Below are 20884 nucleotides of genomic sequence, written 5' to 3' on the forward strand. Positions count from 1 at the left end.
CATCTTCTAAGACTAGTGTAGTCTACCGTTGATAAACACTTAATAAGACAGGCTACTTCTGTGATTCACAGAAGAGTTTCATAGGAAGTTAAGTGAATACCCAAAAGTAGAAAAGACTAGAATCTAGATCAAGAATCTAAAGTGACACTGAAATCCCTTTGTAATCATTGCCTGTGAGTATTCGTTAAGTGGCTATAAACCAATCATCTCATCTCAGAGAACTCATCAGAGGGACACTATGTGCTGGATGTGTTGGACAAGATATGCCAACAGTGCCCTATGTTTGTCTTGCTTTGTTCAGGCTATTTTATGAAGGACCTGGAAAAGTGTTGCATGTTAATTTGTAGTGCACACACAAAAATCTTTACAGAACAAACAAACAAACATAGCCAAAATGCTTAACAAAATTCTTCATAATATTAATTGTATATATATATATATATATATATATATATATATATATGTATATATATATATATATATATATATATATATATATATATATATATATATATATAGATAGATAGATAGATAGATAGATAGATAGATAGATAGATATATATAGATATATATACATAGATATATATAGATAGATAGATAGGTATATAAATAGCTATATAGATATATAATCAGTAAATAGTATTGTTAAGACTGGTAAGAGTATATTTATATATATAGTATGTTATGACTAAGCAATGATAAAAATGAGGTTGCCTTACAAAAAATGTCTAAGCTCATGTGGAATCACAAAATAAACATATTATAATTTTACTTTTACTTTAACAGGACGGTCAGAGTCAACCAAAGGGCCATATGTGGCCCGGGAACTATACAATGCCCAGGTCTGGCCTAGATGATGCTTTAAAATGCAAATAATTGTAAGTTGCAGGTGCAGTATGTCCGTCACCCGCTTGCCTCTACAGAAGTGTTGCTTTGCCTGGTCACCTCTCATCTCTACAGATCTGACTTGTGACTTAGCTGCTTAGTTTCCATGGAGGTATGCCATAATTTTGAACATTTTGGGTAAAACAATAACATCTGCAATTATTGTAGACAATGAAGCAAAAAGAAAAGAGCACTGACAAACTAGGCCTACTTTCAATGTCAGCAGAATGCAGTGTCAACTGTTGGGAGGACATCTCACAGATACATTTACCTGTCTATAAATGAAGCATATAAAGAACAATAGCAGCAGTAAGATGTGTCTGAATTCTTTATAAAAGGGGAAATAAAGGACTGGAAGGCAGACATCAGTCTCATTTTATTAAGTCATAAAATAATTAAACATTAAAAAAATGCTTTGAGACAATAAATCAGAATATGCCTACATAACTTAACACAACAGCTTTATGGATTAGTTTGGTAATAAAAACTTATATAATCATTCAAAGTTCAAAGATTGTTTTCTTATATAATCATTTATATAGGTCATCAATACAGTGACATTTTATTTTACAGTCATTTTCACTAGGTCCTTTTTGTCTATTGCAAAAAGTCTCCAGCCCTCCTCAGAGGAAAGGTCAGCTGCTCCCCTGCGCTTGTAAAAATCAATGGACTTTGTGTTGTTTTCTGCAACAATGAAATGCATGCTGCTACAGCGGGTCTTAACAGCAATCTGGAAGAAAATTAATAATCTTATATTTGAGAAAAAGAACTCCAACCAATTTTTACTTTAATTTAAGTTTTCAAAAATATTGAACTTTACCTCACTGAGCACTTTCAAGATCTTGGAGCCAATACCAAAACCTAGAGGAAATCAAATGTCTTAAAATAGCAAGAAGAATACAGTTTGCAATGTAATATTTAAAAAAAAAAAAAAAGTAACATAATACGCAATTATAAAAGTAACTTGAACATACCTCGATAATCTTCCATGACGTAAAAGTCCTCTAAATACAGCAGTTTCCCAATCCAAGGATCATAGGTAAAGTAGTACATTGCAAAGGCTACAACACTGTAACCTGTAAAGAGAAACTCTTTGTTTATAATGTTCAGTGCACTTAAAAATAGTAGTTTTAAGGTCATTTTCAGTTTGCTACCTTGTGCGCTTTGTTCTTTAGGCACTTCAGCAACCAGGCAGTGGTAAAATGGATGATCCCCAAAGCCATCATCAAGGAGATCTGGTTATATCATACATATTACAATTGAGAACCACATTCAATTTATTAACCATAATAGAATTACAAAAAAAAAACACCTTTTTCTGTCAGCTTGACCTGCTCCTCCATTTCCTCAAATTTGGCAAGTTCCTAAAATTGGATACAAAAGAGGTAGTCACAAGTGTTTTCATGTGATTAACAAATAGACTACTTAGATAAGCAAAAAGACTAATTTAAAAAATACAATAGCTAAAACTATATGTACCAACTATACGTACCTTTATGAGTCGTAAGATATCGGTCACATCCTTGGGTTCAGCTTTCCTCAATATAAAATTGGCCATTTTCTCTTTTTCCCCTTTTTCCCTTTGCTTACTAGTCCTCTGAATGTAAACAAAAGTAGGATTTGTTTCTTCATTCGCTCCTCAGGAGATTACCCCCCGGTAAAAAATAGGAAACTATCATATACTGAAAAACTTTGGCTGCTTCACACAGAATGAGACTTAATTCCTTCTACACTTGCTATAAGCACAGGGGCTGACGACATCCCCCACGGACGTCATCAGTATCCTTATACGGTTACAACACTGTGGAATTTCCGATGTCAGCCTGTTGGTCATGTTTTTCAAGGAAACTATTAACTAGGTCTGGAACACAATGGGAATGTAAATAGTTAACATCTACTAGCCTGCGTACAGCAAAAACTGTTCAGATTGTAAGGTAAAATATATGAATTCATATACTTTCATCCATATAGACTTTGTTGTTAATAGAATCGTATGACTTATAATTGTAATAATTTAAATGAAAATAACTTTGTAAAACATAAAAACATTGTTGAGCAGACAGTTAGTGCCCCCATTATGATCATTAACCTGTAATATGCAGAATATTTGAGTTATTTACCATTCAGCTTATTCTGGATTTCCCCACTAACCAAAATGCTGAACTCATGGGTTTCAGTTTCCTGTTATATGTAACATTTTGAGGACAGTTTTCCAATTTAAAGCATTTTTTTTTTTTATTTAAATAAGTTTATCAATTATCTTTTTTCCAACATTCTGGACTCATGTATAAGTGTTCACAAAAACATCAAAACCAAGCAGTCCACCTGCTACTCTGACACTAAAATGTGGTCTTTACAATGTTTTTTTTTTTTTTTTTTTTAAGTTTATTAAAGACTAACAAACCAAAATTTCTGCTTCTTATTTTTACAGAAAATTGACAGAAAAGTGCTGTAACAATGTAGAATTATTTATAACATCTCATGAACCAAACAAATAAGTGCCTGACTAAAATGACCCCCAATTCAAGCTGAAGCTCTCTGAACCCTTTAGAGCAGGGGTCTCCAACCTGTTGCTCGGGAGCCATCAGTAGCTCTCCACCCCCTTCCAAGTAGCTCACCAAAGGATATCTGAATTATACTTATTGTGATAATAACTACAATTTGATTAATTAAATGGCTGTTACTATTTGAAATTTATCATCTTGATGCATAACTTTGTGCACTAATAAATCAATAATGGTTTATGTTTTATACACATTTAATGGTACCCCATTTAAGGCTTGCCCTCTTTCTTACACTGACTCAATTTCTTGCGACTGCTATAACTAGTAGCTCTATGGCATTTTTGTTTAGTAAAGGCAAGCATGCCTTAGAGTGTAAATAAATTAGCTTAATTCTCTTTCCAAAAGAGAATCAAGCTCTGCTTGTTACGACGTGTGCTTGGAAAATCATATTTTAAATCCTGACTTTTGAAAGCTGATGCCCAAATGACTAAAATAAGGTTTAGGGATAACTCTTGGGTTATAAAGTAAAGGCTTATCTTAACAGGCCGTTTAAGACAAACATTTTATTAGACCAAGTGTAAGGTGGAATAAGTGCAGCTTAGTTGGACTTGCCAAAATATTTTAGCTTGCCCGAAGGGTCTGGAATGATCTGTGAAGAAATTAAACAAGTAAACGTAAACACCATACAAACAAACTGACTATTAACAAAAGGCTATTATGATTATTGTTGGCATATTTTACAAAGAAAACGCCCACCACGTCTAATCTTTCGAACAATTCAAATCATTAACTCCAGATACTCACTGTGTCACTACCAGGCTTCCATCCTGCTGGGCACACTGCAGGACAATAAAAATAATTTGTTACCTTGTACCAAATAGGGTCATTGCAGAATACAATAAGTAAAGGCTCCACTCATACCTTCACCATGTTTATCAGTATACTGGAAGGCCTGAACCAAACGGAGAGTCTCGTCTACAGATCGCCCCACTGGCAGGTCATTCATCGTTATTTGCCGCAGGATGCCTTTGTCATCAATGATGAAAAGTCCCCTTGATAAGCCAAAGCAACAATTTACAACCCTTAGTCCTACTCATGTTCTTGAATGTATCCATTATATATACACCTTAATGTGTGTCCCTGGTCTTCAAGGTAAACACCATAGTCTTTGGAAATTTGGTGAGTGAGATCTGACAGCAGAGGGATCTTCATTTGTCCAAGACCTCCTTGCTTTCGAGGTGTGTTTATCCTGAAAAATAAATAAGTAAAACTGGTTATACATTTTCTGTGTACATTAAAACTGTGATCAAATCAATTATATAAGTGTACAAAGATCTATTGTAATTTTGAGTGGATCTCACCAGGCCAGATGGGTGAACTGAGAATCCACTGAACAGGCAACCACCTCTGTGTTGATGGCTTGAAACTCGTGCACGCGATCACTAAATGCAATGATCTCAGTGGGACAAACAAAAGTACTGCAAAAGAAATGATACTCACAAATACTTGTTCCAATAAAACCAAATGGTGAACTCCAGCATCGCTACTCACAAGTCCAATGGGTAGAAGAAGAAGACGAGATATTTGCCTTTGTAGTCTGACAACTTCAGCTCTTTGAATTCCCCATTGATAACAGCTGTTCCTTCCCACTGTGGGGCAGGTTTAGAAACTGTAAAATGTCAAATTAAAGACAGAATAAGTAATTTTTCAAGTGGAAGTTCCACTGTCACCTCGTCTCCCAAGAGACGTTTTTACACACTGAGACAACCTCGTGGGGCAACAAGGCCTACTTACAGATCAGATCTGGGAAGAGGTGACTACACAGTACCTATGTATGTTTTTCACTGTATTTTAGATAGGGTGTCCAGATTTTCAAAATAAAAAACTGGGACACCCCTGGTTTGAGGTGGTTTGTGCCAATAAAATTGTGAAACAAGTGTGTAATTAAAAAACTGTTCCGCACTCTGCCCATTCATGATTAACATATGATGTCATGTCACATTTTCAAGCAGCTTTTCTGTATTTTACCCAAACAAATGACAATTTATGCCTCAATTTGTTACCTGTTGGCAGGTGTCAAATTGAGGCATTTCTTGTATAAAACTGGGACAAATTAATGGTTCTAGACAAATCTGCGGGGACAGGGGATATAATGCTCAAAACTGGGACTATCCTGGGTAAATAGGGAGGTCTGGTCTGGTCACCCTAATTTTCGAGTGTGCCATTAAATAAAGGCTCAATAGTTTTCAATCACATACTGTGGAACATTCCATGTACCAAACCATACCAAATAAAAATATTCCATGAAGACAACCAGGTAGCAGACTGCCAGACAGGAAAAAGTTATATAGTACACATTACATTTAAAATATACAGGGCCTCATTATTTTTATTGTCTCTAATAACGAAAATAAAAGCACAAGTAATTAATTGCTTCTATAATAAACCCGTTGCTCTCTCTGACACTTGACTTAAATGCTGAGCTGGTCTTTCGGCTCTTGTGTGATTCTTGTGTTAGTTTATGAGCAGTGTTGGAGATGTGCCATGCAAAGTCATGTGTTAAAGGGGCGGACAAATCACCATGCTTTTCTTAAGAGTGACGTGTCCTTTAATTTAAAAATAAAACCTCGTGACAACATATAGCCTCTGTGTGTGGATTACAGTCAACGTCCACGGAGTATGGGATTTAACTACAGGTGGTGATCGTTTTCTGTACATGACTAAAACGTGGATGAGAGTGATTAGAGAGAATCAAATCTTCAAATCTAAAGATGCCTAAAGTTGATAAACGCTCAGGTAACGTGGCTCACTCTTTGCTTTGCTGAGGTGCAGAGAATGGTCGGACACGGGCACACGGAAAGCCTCCCCAGGATAGACGTGTCCTCCCGCGTAGTTGTAGCACTGGGAGTTCTTCGCGCCATCCTCCGCTGCAGAAGTGATCTTGGTGATGAAGAGCAGCAACGTGCACAAGACACAGAAAAGATCTGCCCTTAGGTTTCGCTGCAACAAAAGCTCCATTGCGGCGTTGCTCCAGGTGCACGTAGTCACAACTCGCTGGCACAGTTTGAAGTGCTTCTTCCTTAGTTTTGTCTTCCTCTCTTTTCCGTTCATCGAGTATCTGAGTAGCCCTACTGCCATCTTCTGGACTTGACAAGCTATTCCAATTGCTATGTAAAAAGTTTCAATAGTCCTCAAACTGAATTTAAAATACACAACACACACACACACAAAGCAGCACGATCCACGCCAGTCAGATACCTTAAAGAGTCTTTTATTTCCACGTTACAGATAAAACAATAACTTTCATGGAGTCATTCTTTACAAAGGCTGTTTTCCCTTGGTGTAACAGTCATTTAACAACTTTTACTTTTTTTTTCCAATACAGGTCTATCCACACTTGAATTTTAAACTGGTCTTCCCTTGCTCAATAATTCACCTTTAGGGGTTAGGAAATTTGTAAATACAATCATTGATTGTATGTGTAATGTTGACAGGCATGACGTTCATGTACATGTGTAGTTCACCATATTTGATTTACTGTTTCATATCCAAGTTGAAGAGCTTGGCACAGTTATGTATGGAAAGTTTAATTACTTGGGCTTAGTGTGGTATACAGGGGGACAGTTAAACATAAGATACAGCTATGAATGAGCCAAAATAAATCCCTTTCCTTGTGTATTAATGACAAATGAGCAGAATTATCCCTGGGCATTTATGCAACAAGGAGTGTTTAAAAAAAAAACGGGAATTCAAACAAGAAATACTTAAATAGTCCAAAGCTGTTTGTCTGTTAGAAAACAAATGGCTGTGGAAAGATACCTGTGACCAAAACCATCAGCAATATATGTGTGTGTGTGTGTGTGTGTATATATATATATATATATATTTTTTTTAAATATATATATATATATATATTTTATAATATATATATATATATATATATATATATATATACATACACACACACACACACACTACTGAAAACTGATAATAGTTACAATACCAACAATAAAAACAAGTGCTAGATATTAACAGCCCTAAATCAATAAATTATTCGGAGAATAAAATTACTGTGTCAGACAATGCCGTGACTTTCAGGGGTGTTCCACTTGAGAAGCTCGATATACTATTACATGACTTGCTGATGGTTAAGTGCCGGGTAATAGGCACAAGACATTACAACAGTATATTTGTGCGGATGTACAGCTGGGAACTCATTACAAAGACTCAATAAAGGTAACATATAGAAACAAAAAACATTTTAGCTAACAGATTTGAGCTTGGACCAAGGGTTGGTACCGCGCACCTCAATAGCTGGGTTGTTGTGATAGATGTGATTGCACAGCTCTTCCAGTGGTGGTTCAGGATCTGTGGTAGCAAACTGTGAAGCATCTTCAATTTCTTTTCTAACTTCAACATCTATTTCCTGTGGACAAAAGACATAAAATATTTAAATTTATATAAATACAATAAACTAAATGTGTATTGTATGTATATGTACAAGCATTTATCAAAATATATGGAGACAAACAGTACCTTAAGCTCCTCTACACTGGCCATATTGTTGCTCAACATGCGATCTTTCAGCAGAGAAATAGGGTCACTCTTGCTGCGGACCTCCTGGATCTCCTCACGTGTACGATAACTGTAAGCAAGCCGTCAAAGTCAAAATCAAAATCAAAATCAATGTACCATTTCAATTTATAAAAAGGCTCCACCATAAAGCCAAATGATTACAATATTTCTGAACTTCTATTAGAATTGTGCTACAAAACTGGAATTTGATGTTTGAATGAAACTGTGGTGCTGAATATTGAATGCTGATTTACCTCACACCGGGATCACTCATGCTGTGTCCATGGTAGCGGTATGTCTGTAGTTCCATAAGGATAGGACCCTAGTAACAAGTAAACAGGACATTTAAAGTATGTGACTAACCATTTACTTTTACTCTGCTTCAGCAAAGAGCCTTACCTTTCCAGATCGACAATGATCAGCTGCAAACCGTGTTGCTTCACGAACACACAGTACATCCATACCATCAACCTTAAAGCACAATACAGTATTAATTTAGTCACCACACATTGAAATAATTTGTGATATGATATATTATGATATATTTTGTATGAGGTTGTCATTTAACACATTTTAAAATGCGATAGTATATTTCTTACCCTGAGACCAGGAATGAACTCTCCTCTCTTGAAGTAGTCTGTGCTGGCAGCTGCACGCTCTACTGAAGTTCCCATACCATATCTGTTGTTTTCACAGATAAAAATGACAGGAAGTTTCCAAAGAGCAGCCATGTTGTAGGTTTCAAAAATCTGACCCTATGAAAAGTTAAAAAAAAAAAAAAAGAAAGAAAGGAAACAAAACAACTATTCATGAGTTTCAGTTTCCTGGTTATAGGCAATATTCTGAGGACAACTGCTCATTCAGATCGTTTATCACCCTGAAACCCACAGAAAATAATTCCACACCTTTCATATCAAGTCATACCTGGTTAGCAGCTCCATCACCATAGAGGCAGACACAGAGCTCATTCTTGCCCTGATACTTGCAGGCCAAAGCCACTCCTGCTCCCAAAGGAACCTATATAAATAAAGAAATGTATGTCATTACTTGACATCAGATGTTTAACAGCAGCAGTACAATAGCTTTAATGCTGCCATGATTATCGTGTTTAAATAAATACCTGAGCACCAACGATTCCATTTCCTCCATAGAAATGTTTACAGTACATGTGCATAGAACCACCTTTTCCCTTTGCAATACCTCCTCTTCTTCCTGTAAACACAAAACATAAGGGCATAAATATTTATTAGGACAAATATGTTTTATCAACTTTTTTTTTTAAACAGACCAGTGAGCTCAGCCATGATCTCCTTCACAGTTCCCCCTCGAGTATAGGTGTAACCATGGGCCCGATATGCAGTAATCAGGTGGTCAGACAAATTAATGGCTGCTTCAATACCAACTGCACAGGCCTCCTACAAACAGATGTGAAATGTCATTTAATCATGGAAATGAGGCTTAGATCATATCATAGAGAGAATGAATGATCACATACCTGGCCATCATACAAGTGACAAAATCCTCTGATGATCTTCTGTTTATACAGCTGATCAGCCTTCAGCTCCATGCGCCTCATGGTCTGCATGATGCGGTAATACTGTAACCCCTCATCTCGAGTCATCACCACCTGAGTGGCAGGGGCCTCGTCCAACTTATGTGTGTCACACTTCTACTAACACATTTTACACTTAGATACCATGTCATTTTTACAGTGTACACAATATAAAAATAACATAACCTCACCTTAATCTCAAATGTTGCTTCAGTGGTGAAGTCAGCGTAAGTGCGGGCCGACATGACCGCTGCAGCGCCCTAGAATATGAAAAAGCAAGAAATGATGGAGGACTCCTAAAACCCTCTCCTGAAATATACGACTTAGAACAAAACCGAGAGTCAAAATATACTGTCATAAGGAAACAATAAGTGTCCTCTGGGAGAAAGTACACCAGATTTTTGCGTGGTGAAATTCGGTGGAATGCATAGAGATTCCATGTTGCTAAAGGTCACACAGTGTGTATTTAATGAGATTATTAAAATAATGAAATAAATTTACTTATGAAGACATTTATCTTAGCTGCGTTAGCTAAACATGCTATCATCGGCCTACCAAGGTCAGAAAACAGCAGGAGATTTTGGAAGAAACCTGGTCTTTTTTCTCCCATAACATAATGTAAAAGCTAAGATCATATTGTTTGTTCATAGCTCTGACTTACATTTCTTTGGACGCAGGCTCTGAGCACATTGGAGATATTGGTCAGCATCTTCAGTTTAAGCCTGCTCTCTCTCCCGTCCTTTTCTGACACCACCGCACACTTCCGGTTCAGCCTTTCTCTTCTAAACTTTTCACACCAACAAACCACCATCGCCACCTACTGGTAGCGCTTCGTTTATCACAAACAAAACAATCTTACACGTGGTCATTTCACATTGCACGCATGTACTTTCTGATCTTGGAGTGTGAATAAATCAGATATAATTGAGATTATTATATGAGATTATAAGCATTGTCTGTTTATCGTTAATAATAGTCCATTGTTTCTTTCATTTTGCTGTCAGTAAGATGGTTTTGGTAAACTGCTGCTGTCACGGCTTATATTGTACATTTTCTTAGTCTTTTAACATATAGCTGAGTCTATATTCATTTTAGCACGTCTCACGTCTCACACTGGTCACAATGGTTCACAGTGCGGAGAGGTCCATATTACGCAGTAACGCTCTGTATGCACGCACAGCACAGTGGGTCGGTCGGTGGTAGTGATTTAGTGCGCAGCATCCTCCGCACCAGCCCCAGCTCTGGTCCTCTCCTCTCCATTATCGGCATCGGCCGCTCTTATTGACCTTCGCAGCATCTGGCTCATTTGTGTCTGGTTGTCGTTTGTTTCTTTCCCTTGACGCTGCGTTAGCTTTCTGCTGTGTTTTGAAACGGATAACTGCACTGGCGTCACTGCAGATTGTTGGGGGGCAGCTCATGTCTACTACAATGGCGAAAACAACTGCATCATCTGCTAACCCAGGTAAACCATATGCCTAAATTGATTCTCTGATTTTGATTGATTCTCTTTGCATAGACCCATTTTTTGTAGACATTTTAAGCAAGCCGTGGAACTGCCACTATACATGCTTAACCAGAAGCATTTTGGTAATGACAGGATTTTGGAGACTGTTGTATAGCTCATTCACAAATTGGAAAGGGAAATGCTATTTGGTGATGATTAGGCTAAATTTCACCACAACCCAAACCTGAACCAAGTCTTTCTGAATAGTGGGACTGGAGTAGGGGCATAGTTATTTAAAATTGTCTCACACCCTGACTGAGAAGAATATTTATGTGAACTAATCATAAGCAATCAGGCTATCAGCACAGTGACAAATAGAGGACTCATTGTCTATATCCTACTAGTAGCCCAACAGCAGACGATATTATACTGAAATATAACAGGATTAGAGAAAGATTACATGAGTAGAAATAGCCAATTAATCTGACTCAGAACAGCTAATTTCAGTCAGTGAACAAAGTTGCCTATTCATACAGCATCAGCTAGAATTCCAGTCCAGAATTAGTCCACATCCTAGTCAAAACATGACCACTTGATTAAACAAAGCCACTTACTTGTTTTATAAGATGTTGCTCTCCGTTTTGTTCTGAAATTATTTTCACTATAGTGAAATTTTAAACATTTTAAAAGTGCGTATTATAAATTACACCACCTATTGGATATAAAAAATATATGTATTTGTTTGGTTAGAGGAGAAGATGGCACCACCCTCAGTCTCCCTTCTTGAAAAGAAATCTCCAACAAATGGTCACAGCTCTCCAGTCCGAACTGGCAAAACTAGTAAGTAACACCCTATTTCTCCCCTCTAGTCCAGAGCTACTGAATGTAATATGTTATTGTTATTTAATGTTGTTTGGTGCCTGTACCATAGAATGTCAGTATAGACAGTATGCTGCTCTCTCTCTTATTAAGGTCTGCACCCTGGTTGTTTCTATAGCACATAGCTTAACAGCAGTGTCCTTGGCTTCGGGCTTGTTGGCATTTTACACTGTGCTGTTTAGTAACACTGAGCAGATTGCGCAGACTTCCCATTCCCCTCTGCTGGTAACAAGTCAGCACTACACTGTGATGTCAGACAGTAACATATAGATGCTGAGTCTCCTCCATAACTCACTCTTCTGGTCCTTTGTAGCTTCATCAAACATTGAGAAGAAGCCACAAATAAATGGCCATGCATCTCCTTTACATGTTCAAGTGAACAGCAGCAACAAAGCAGGTAAGTAACTCAAAATGATAATTTAAATAAACTAGATGAAATCATCTTTCATCAATTTCTGTTGTTATCTGTGTTCAGTCCTAGAGGGTTACATGAAGACTGACGACAGGGTTCGTTTAGCCAAAGAAAGGCGTGAAGAAAGAGAGAGAAGTCTTGGTAAGCCATCAACTCATCATTCTGTTTAAGACATTTGACATTCTATACCCTAACCCTAACCCTAACCCTAACCCTAACGTATCTATTGTTCACTCAGTTATTTGCCCTGGGGCAGACAAATGGAGATATGCAGCCTTGTTGCTCTTACTGAGCACAGGTTCCACTGGAGCATTCAGTCTCACACTAAAACTATTTACATTCGTACAGAAAGGAAGGTAAAGTAAAGAACCAAATACAAAAGCTGCATGTACTACTGGTATCATGGACGGCTCAAATAGTCTTCTGGAGAATGAGAATCTGGCACTGGCATATTTTCTGCATTCATATCAAATGTATACCATACCTGCATTAGAATAGTTAGTTATTTGTGGTACATAAATACACCAGTATTTGCAGAATATATACATTTAAATATACTGTAAACAAATCTCAAAACTAAGGACAGTAAAGTTCTGTATTAGATTCTTTGTTTAAATTTTAGCTCTTGTTATCTGGTGTGATTATCCTCACATACACTGTCTCCACAATGATAATGTGTCACGACAGAGTTCACTGATTTATGTTTCGCTTCAGAGGATGTAAAGACAGAAGAGTTAGCAAAAGTAGGTCTCTTGTTCCCATAACGCTGCTCTACATTTGCCCAAAGATTTCACACTTTACTGGACTTAGAGTGGCACAAATGATTTACTTTTAATCCAGACCAGATTATAGGAGAAAACCGGGTCTAAATCAGAATTTTAACTTAAGCACTAAGCAAACATTTAAACCACAAATTACACAAATCTAGACAACCAAACCAGGTCTGAAGCAGATTTAATCCAAAAGCACATTTGTGGATGTGTTTAACTATGTCTCCAAACCAATGCAGAGTTTTCCTTCTGTGTTTCAGCGGCCCGAGAGCAGATGATTAAAGAGAAAGAGCGGCGTGCACAACTGCAATATGAGCGCACATTGGAGGAGCGCTGCCGGCGTCTGGAGGAACAGAGGCTGAGGGAGGAGCAGCGCCGGGTTGCAGTGGAGGAGAAGAGGAGGCAGCAGCTCGAGGAGGAAAGGGTCAGGCACTGCACAGAGTCTATGGGACTGAGGGCTTAACAGAGTAACCAGTATTATTCGGCATATAATTATGATCCTCCTGACAACATGAAGGATGGAAAACTAGTTGGTAGCCAGTTTCTTGTTCAGTGGTGACCGCAGATAAAATAAAAGGATCATCTAAATGTAAATCTAATGAACACAATCTAATGCATGAACATAAACAGTACCTTAAACAAAGCTGTATTTAATTTTTTAAAGTTTACATTATTTTCTTTGTTATTCGGTAAATGTTCTATTATGCCATCTAGTATAAATATATATATAAACGCATTATCAGTCCATCCATAATCTGTCTGCTCTTTACATAGCTGGGTCCAGACATGCCCACACATCTTCATAAAATCGTTATGTCAAAACACACAACTGAGTAATTAATGTTATAGTTAAATTTTACCCAAGACTTGTCATATCATTTATGAATGAAAGATTTGTATTGACCCCATTTGTTTGCTTTTTTTTCTTTTAAAATGATACCTGTAAGACAGAGCTGTATGTGTCCTTTAGGAGAGACTGGAGGCACGGATGAAGAGGTCTCTGGAGCGCAGTCGTCAGCTAGAGCAGAGGAGCCGACGATGGGGCAGAGGATACCCAGGCGCAGGTAGGCCTGGCTTTGCACACAAACAACCGGAATGCCTATAACATCAGAATGCAGTTTGCCACATCCCACATCTAACACAATGTGAGGGACTGTGTCTTTCCTTTGCCTTGATTATTTTGCATGGGCTGGAATAAAGTTCAAAGAAGGCAGCTACATACAATATAATCTATTGTATGAATATCTGTGTTCAGAACAGTGTAATATTGGTTTTAAGGTATAATATAAAATAATCCTATTATTAATATCAGAATAACCCTATTATTAACATAATATATAATTATTTAAGTAAACCAATTACAACTTAATAAATATATTTTTAAATGACAGCTCAATAAATATATTTATTTCACATAAAGGCTTTTCAAACCCTAACATAAACATTGCTTTGAATGACTTACCATCCAGCTCTATAGATCTGGATGTTGATGCCTTAGATAAACTATTGATAATGCTTTGTTTGCTCTGCTCCGCCCGCTGCCTTTAGGTGACTGTGAGAATGCCTCTCTCCCCTCCGCTGCCTCCGCCTTTCCCCTTGGCATTGCCTCCCCTATTCCTGCTGTCAGCGAATCTGGTAAAGTTCTGCCCCAGTATCCTGCCCACATGTATCTCTCCATTCTGTCTTTTGCTATTCATTTGCTTGTCTGTGGGTGAGTCTTTTTCTTTTTCTTTTTTTTTTTTTTTGCTGATAATTATGTCAAAAAATATTGTACTATTCTGAAATTGTTTACTTACATCCAAACACATTTCTAGCATGCTGCATAATAAATTCACCAAGCTTAATGTGTTTTGATGGCTGTGTCTCTCTGTTAAGTGGCTGTAAACATTCTTTTTTGGTGCATGTTAAGACCCCATTGCATTTTTGATTGAGCGTGTAGGCTAAGAAATGCAATCACTTTCCACTTGCGCAGCGCTTGAGAAGAAATCGCTTTAGATTTAATTTGCCTTTATAAATCACATATCTTTGCAGCGCCCTGTAGCCCGCACAGGTCCCCGTACCGCATGGATCACAGCAGAGTAGTTCTGCAAGGAGGCTCTCAGTCCACCCCAAACACCCCTAAGGTGAGTTCACATGACAACACACACACAGAAGAAATATTATTATTATCTAATTAAGTAAAATCTTTTGTTGAATTTGCAGAAACAACGCTTGCAGAAATATAGAAATGCTTCTCCAGGTTACTCTTCCCCTTTGAGAAGGTCTGAATCTCCAGCTGCAGTCAAAAACATAGCTTCTCCTACATCTAAGTAAGACAATATTGAATTAATGCATACTTATTATGTAGATATTATTATGTTTCTTTTTAAATATTTCAATACATTTTTCAGGGTTGTGTCACAGATGCGTACTCATTCACCCAACAACTTACAGCAAAACCAAAACTCTCCAGTCAGGCAAAATGCAAATATCTCAAAGGGGGTTAAGAAAGCAGAAGAAGTGAAAGAAAAACACACCAAACTCTCTAAAAGTGAAAGTCCTCAGAAGAGTGTCCAAGCTGAAAGAAGCAGCACTGATCCCAAAACTAAAGGTGTTCCTCCTCAGGGAATTAAAGTGAACATGACTGAAAAGTTCCACTCTCCTGAAAGAAGGAACAAAGGAGCTCAGCCAAATGTCCAGGAAGCAGACAAAAACAAAGGTGCAACTTTTATTATTATTATTTTTTACACTGAAAATTGTTTAATGACATAAAAAAAAAGGATAAAGATCAATTGAAAACAAGACACAGCTGTATTGATCAGTGGAGATATCCATTGTCATTGTTGACCATCATGGGCCATTTTCTAACTTAACTGCACACCATTAACCTGCTGTCACTTTGCCTCTGCTCATCGACTAGGATTAGGTTGTAACTATCTCTGGTCTGTATGGTATGTTTATTGTACAATGTCCCAGCCAAATAAAACATATAATAATATAATACATATAAAAGGAAAGGAAAATGTGTAGGTAATAAAAAAATTACAAGCATACAATTATTTAAGCAAAAATCTAAAATTAGTAAAAACAAGCAAATACAGTTATAAAGTTTTAAAAGCATCTCTCAACAGATACCGTCTCGAGCGCATTTTCTGGGAAGGTGGCTGCAGGAACAACCAATGAGGAGGAGGCCACAAGGCTGTTAGCTGAACGTAGGCGCCTGGCTCGAGCTCTAAAAGATCAGGAGGAAAAGAAGAGAGCACAGGAGCAGGAGGAGAAGAAGAGAGCACAGGAACAGGAGGAGAAGAAGAGAGCACAGGAACAGGAGAAGAATAGAGCACAGGAACAGGAGGAGAAGAAGAGAGCACAGGAAGAGCAAGAAAGGTGGGTTATTTTAAATGACTAAGTGTTTTGAGTTATGGACTATAAACTGTACTGCTCTGCTACATAGACTGAAAAAGGAACCAGTGAAGAAGCCAATCCCTCAACAGCAGGAAGCAAAAGTTGAGGTGCAAAAAGAGGAGATTAAAAAAGTAGAAAATCTGAAAAATGAAAGTGTGAATCAGACAAATGGGGAAAATGAGCAACTGATACAAAATGGGAAAGAGGTAAACATTTATATAGTATACAGTGCATTTTTGTGTCATTTAGTATATGATGATAGTTATTATGATGTTTTGTTTGATTTTCAACAAAGGAAAAGGCCAAAATGCTGACACCTGAAGAGGCTAGACGGCAACAACAAGAGCGAGATCTTCAGAAGCAACAGGAAGAGGAGGAGAGACAGCTCCGCAAAAAGGTTCATTACACTGGAAAACAGAACAATGGATGTAACTGAAATGTCAAGGTTTTAAATGAAAAAGTAATAAATCTTTCCTTTCTACAGAGGATTGAAGAAATAATGAAGCGAACACGAAAAGGGGAAGGGGACTTGAAGGTACCGTGAGAGATGTGAACTTGTACAGTTCTTCCTTGTTCTTTTTCCTCAATGCTTTTTGTAATATATATTTTTGAATCAGATATTTATTAAATGTACTTGCTTTGCTTTTTCTATTGATTCATTAAATCTGAGGATTGCTGATCCTGTAGCTTTTGTGTGACTGTTTTCATGTTTGGAGCAGGTGGAGGAGAGTGCCTGGGCAGACACAGGTCAGTGGGTCACTTGCTCTTGGTCTTGGTCTCTGCTACCGTCCCATGCTTTTTCCACTCTACTCTTTGCCTTTAAAACATATAATTCTCACTTTTGTTATTAAGCATGTAGCAGTTACTCCAGTCTTACTTTACTGCCTTATGGAAGGTTTTGAAAAATCATGGTCATAGCATTTCTTTGGGTTCCAGTCAAGTTGAGTTTCGTTTCATATTTTCTATTATTTGCTTTTCGATTGATTTTGCACTGAGACATATGCAGTGCCTGATTAAAAATATGTATCCTCTTGGTCTTTTTATATGTAGGCATAGTAGCATGTAAGTAACTGCACACAAAAACAATAGTGCATCTTCGACAAAGATTATATGATTTCTCCTCTTATATTTAGTGATTAAAATTGTATTTATTTCCAGTATACTGAACACCTGCATTAAAATGTATTTTGTAACATATTCTGATATATGGGCCAAACATGGGCCTATTTTTCTCATTGACTATTTGGCTTGTGCAGTTTTAAGACAAAATTAAATTATCAAACACTGTAATATATTCCTTTGATTTTTAGAAAAGTAACTGTATCCTGAATACCACCAAATGAGAGAGTAACTACCGAAATACAGTTACTTAAAATTGATATCCAGAATACGTTTTCTCGATATTGTCTCACTTCCCAACACTGATTATAGTGGCTAGTTTGATTCTATATATGCAAAGATATGTAATAATAATGACAGTGAGATTGTATTAGATTTATATATATTATATTATTATTATTATTATTATTTGTTCTGAGGAAAAGCCAAGAGGATAAAGGGTTAGATCTCATTATAGAACTGGTTGTACTTCTTCCCTGCCCCGCGCATGTGCTATGGTGCTACATGCCTGGATATGGTGCAGTGTCCATAGATCTGCTGCGTTTGGACACGATTTACTATAGGGAGCTGTGCACTGGGAACTGAAGTAAAATTAGCTGCTCTTGAAAATGCCCTTGGAAGAATCTATTGAGTCTGCCTCTAGGGACCAGCTCTGCAGCATGATCCTGTCCCGCCTGCTGTTAATGCAAAACTCTATGGCCTTGAATGGGTGTTAAAGATGGTCAGGGCGAGTAAAGTGTGGCCATTTGTGTTGTTTTATTTTCTACAGGGGAAATACCAGTCAGTGTTGATGGCAAAGAGATGGCGCAAACAGACCAAAAAGTTGAGGTGCAAACTAAAAGTGAAAACAAAACAGTTGTTAACATTTCAGTGAAGCAAGAAGCACTGAACACTGATCCAAAGGAAAACCCCAAAAGAGAGACTATCCAAAAAGTGGATATTCAAAAGCCAGAAGAGACCCAGAAATCCAATGACAACAAGAACTGTACCCCGAAGAACGACGTGGATCAATGCAAGCAGAGCAATGCAAACATTAAAATGGCAAACCAAATAAACAAGGCAGTTAAAAGGGAAAGCACTGGGGAGTTGGTGAAGAGAGTGGTGAAAAGTGAGACTAATTATGTGACCACAGAGGTTAGCAGACAGCAAAGTCTTCATGTGTCAAAGGCTGATGTCACCGGGGTGACCCAGAATCAAGTAACTAAACCGTCAGTGACCCCCCTTCCTTTGGGACAGCTCACTCCCCCAGTCATCAAACTCGCACCTCTGGATGTATCCGCTGCAAGTTCTGGAGATGAGGTGCAATCAATGGAAGTCAGGTAAGTCGATGTATAGGCCCAAAATTAAAGGTGCACTATGAAACTTTATGGTGGAGAGTCTGTTTCCTTAGAGTTGTTACTACTTTCCTTGAAATGTTCCACAATATGACATAAAACTTGGTGACTTCATTGGAACAAGGAAGTGACACCTCCAGACCAAGTTTCGGATTTATTTTAATTTATTTATTAATTAATTTAATTATTAATTTTATTTATTTATTTTGTGGGGAGGGATGGGGTTTTGTTTTTGTTTTCTCTATCTTGTTTGTTTTTTGTTTTGTTAAATGTTAAAATCTAATTTTAAAACAGTACACATTTTTCTGTGTATTTTAGCAGTGTTTGAAAGAAATGCAAGGTAGACAAGTTTTATGCTATTCTGTGTAAAGTTTCAGGCAAGGCAATGACATTTCTATGGAGACATGCAGATGACAGTCTCTCCACTAGAAAGTGCATCTTTAACTATAGCCCACAGACATAGAATTCAAAAGTATTGTATTGTGTTTCAGCCCAGTGTCAAAGGAAGAACTCATCTCAATCCCAGAGTTTTCTCCAGTAATTGATGGTCCAAACAGCGGCTTGAGTAACAGCAAGGCCCTTGAAGACTTGATGGATCTAACAGGAAGTGTGAACCCACGTCTCTCCCCTCAGAACCATATTGGGGACTGTAACCAAAATCTTATCCAAGGCGTGGTCAGCCCAATATCAGATTCAAAACTGATCAGGAAGTCACCTCCATCCCCAAATAAACTCACTGTTAAATAACTGACATGCTTGCGTTCCCACTATGTGCAAGCGATTCACCTATAAACATTTGGACTCTTTGCTGCTTTCTTCTTAGGAGTTGAGCCATACTGGTTGGTGTTGAAATATCAACTGTATCTTTAAGAAAAGAATATCTTAACACTTAACTAAAAACATTAGTTCAAACATTAAAAATAGTCAGGGAAAGGACAGACTATATATCCCCTTTTTAGGAACACTTAGAATTGCCCTAAAATGCTTTCAATACAAAGAGTGAAATATGCCTGGCTGTGTTATTCACACAGCTTTATTATAAAAGCACTTAAGAAGTCATAGTTGCCTTTCAACCAAATGTATGTGCATGTATTAATAAAATGCTGTATAGTATTCGTGATAAATGTGCATGCGAGACTCCAGCTTGGATGAAAGACGTTGTGGGAGTAATGGTGGAAGTTGTTGGTTTTATTTTAAATCAGTGGACATAATCTCATGGCACAGTAAATGCTGAGCAACAACAAATACTGGTGTAACTAACATGATAAACAGCTTTTTTATTTATTTGAATAAGTGTGTTTCAGACAAGCAGGAACAATACATCTTGTGTATAGCCTATTTGATGCTCATCTAACTGGACTGTATGAAAAGAGTGGAGATTCTAAAGAGTGTAGTGGTGTAGCCATGTTTATGTTTGGTTTAGGTCACCCAGGACCCTCAGAACCCTCAGTATGTCATGACAGCCTTTTGTGCATGTTCACTACAATCACAATTACCTGAATGAATAAAATGTACAATTATATAGTTTTGTTTGGCTTTTTTTAACAGTTGTCTTATAAGCTTTGGTGCATTTATTATACTGTAGTAAGGACTCGATCACACACATGTTGGGGTTTCAGCCTTTTTGGGGACATTACATTTGATTTACATTAATAGAAATGGATCATAACCATAACTTTAGTCACTACACGCCTAACCTTAACCTAAACCTAAGGTAACCTTTAACTATTTTAACCAGTATCAACAATGGTTGTGGTTTCATGCACTCTCAAAATGATCAGTTGTTGTTTTTTAAGTTATCATATCATTAAAATGACACGAAAATAGTAGTATCGTCTGATTTCGTCCTAATCTTTGTCCTTCTGATTACTCATATCAGTGTCTGTTTTTTTTTTTCAAGTCATTTAAATAATCTTAAAGGTCCAGAAATCACACATTTTGGTGTGTATGTAACCGCAGCCACCATCTAATAGTAAATAGTGAAGAATTTATGACGCAGTTTATACTCCAGGCCGACAGGGGCGCGGTT

The 20884-nt window shown here is 37.4% G+C and overlaps 4 protein-coding genes across 5 annotated transcripts; 1 reads left to right on the forward strand and 3 right to left on the reverse strand.

Moving 5' to 3' along the window:
* Positions 1-1242: 1242 nt before the first annotated feature.
* LOC110158610 (diamine acetyltransferase 1-like) lies at positions 1243-2632 on the reverse strand. Its single transcript, XM_020923116.2, has 6 exons — positions 2378-2632; positions 2198-2249; positions 2040-2120; positions 1860-1961; positions 1706-1746; positions 1243-1615 (listed from the first exon to the last, which is right to left on the reverse strand). The coding sequence occupies exons 1-6, from the start codon at positions 2441-2443 to the stop codon at positions 1448-1450; spliced, it is 510 nt and encodes a 169-aa protein (XP_020778775.1). The 5' UTR covers positions 2444-2632; the 3' UTR covers positions 1243-1447.
* Positions 2633-3937: 1305 nt separating this feature from the next.
* prdx4 (peroxiredoxin 4) lies at positions 3938-6542 on the reverse strand. The gene is made up of 7 exons (XM_020923115.2): positions 6200-6542; positions 4941-5058; positions 4751-4867; positions 4516-4638; positions 4311-4441; positions 4194-4228; positions 3938-4038 (listed from the first exon to the last, which is right to left on the reverse strand). Exons 1-7 carry the CDS (start codon positions 6525-6527, stop codon positions 3988-3990), a joined length of 903 nt encoding a protein of 300 aa, XP_020778774.2. The 5' UTR covers positions 6528-6542; the 3' UTR covers positions 3938-3987.
* On the forward strand, positions 5993-20460 carry map7d2a (MAP7 domain containing 2a). 2 transcript variants are annotated; one of them, XM_055148332.1, is made up of 18 exons: positions 5993-6185; positions 10868-10978; positions 11711-11800; positions 12153-12236; positions 12315-12392; positions 13282-13445; positions 13992-14085; positions 14570-14656; positions 15053-15144; positions 15224-15330; positions 15412-15719; positions 16132-16384; positions 16452-16608; positions 16698-16799; positions 16887-16937; positions 17122-17149; positions 18291-18840; positions 19347-20460. In XM_055148332.1, exons 1-18 carry the CDS (start codon positions 6161-6163, stop codon positions 19600-19602), a joined length of 2637 nt encoding a protein of 878 aa, XP_055004307.1. In that variant the 5' UTR covers positions 5993-6160; the 3' UTR covers positions 19603-20460. The 2 variants fall into 2 exon arrangements, with proteins under 2 accessions (XP_055004307.1, XP_055004308.1); XM_055148333.1 differs by lacking the exon at positions 14570-14656.
* On the reverse strand, positions 7312-10311 carry LOC110158451 (pyruvate dehydrogenase E1 component subunit alpha, mitochondrial-like). The gene is made up of 11 exons (XM_020922946.2): positions 10178-10311; positions 9708-9776; positions 9460-9633; positions 9253-9379; positions 9085-9176; positions 8889-8981; positions 8564-8719; positions 8364-8435; positions 8219-8286; positions 7926-8034; positions 7312-7815 (listed from the first exon to the last, which is right to left on the reverse strand). Exons 1-11 carry the CDS (start codon positions 10223-10225, stop codon positions 7651-7653), a joined length of 1173 nt encoding a protein of 390 aa, XP_020778605.1. The 5' UTR covers positions 10226-10311; the 3' UTR covers positions 7312-7650.
* Positions 20461-20884: the final 424 nt, after the last annotated feature.

The sequence above is a fragment of the Boleophthalmus pectinirostris genome, unplaced genomic scaffold, assembly GCF_026225935.1.
Source record: "Boleophthalmus pectinirostris isolate CB_2022bp ecotype Guang Dong unplaced genomic scaffold, ASM2622593v1 HiC_scaffold_12, whole genome shotgun sequence".
NCBI classification, from domain to species: Eukaryota; Metazoa; Chordata; class Actinopteri; order Gobiiformes; family Gobiidae; genus Boleophthalmus; species Boleophthalmus pectinirostris.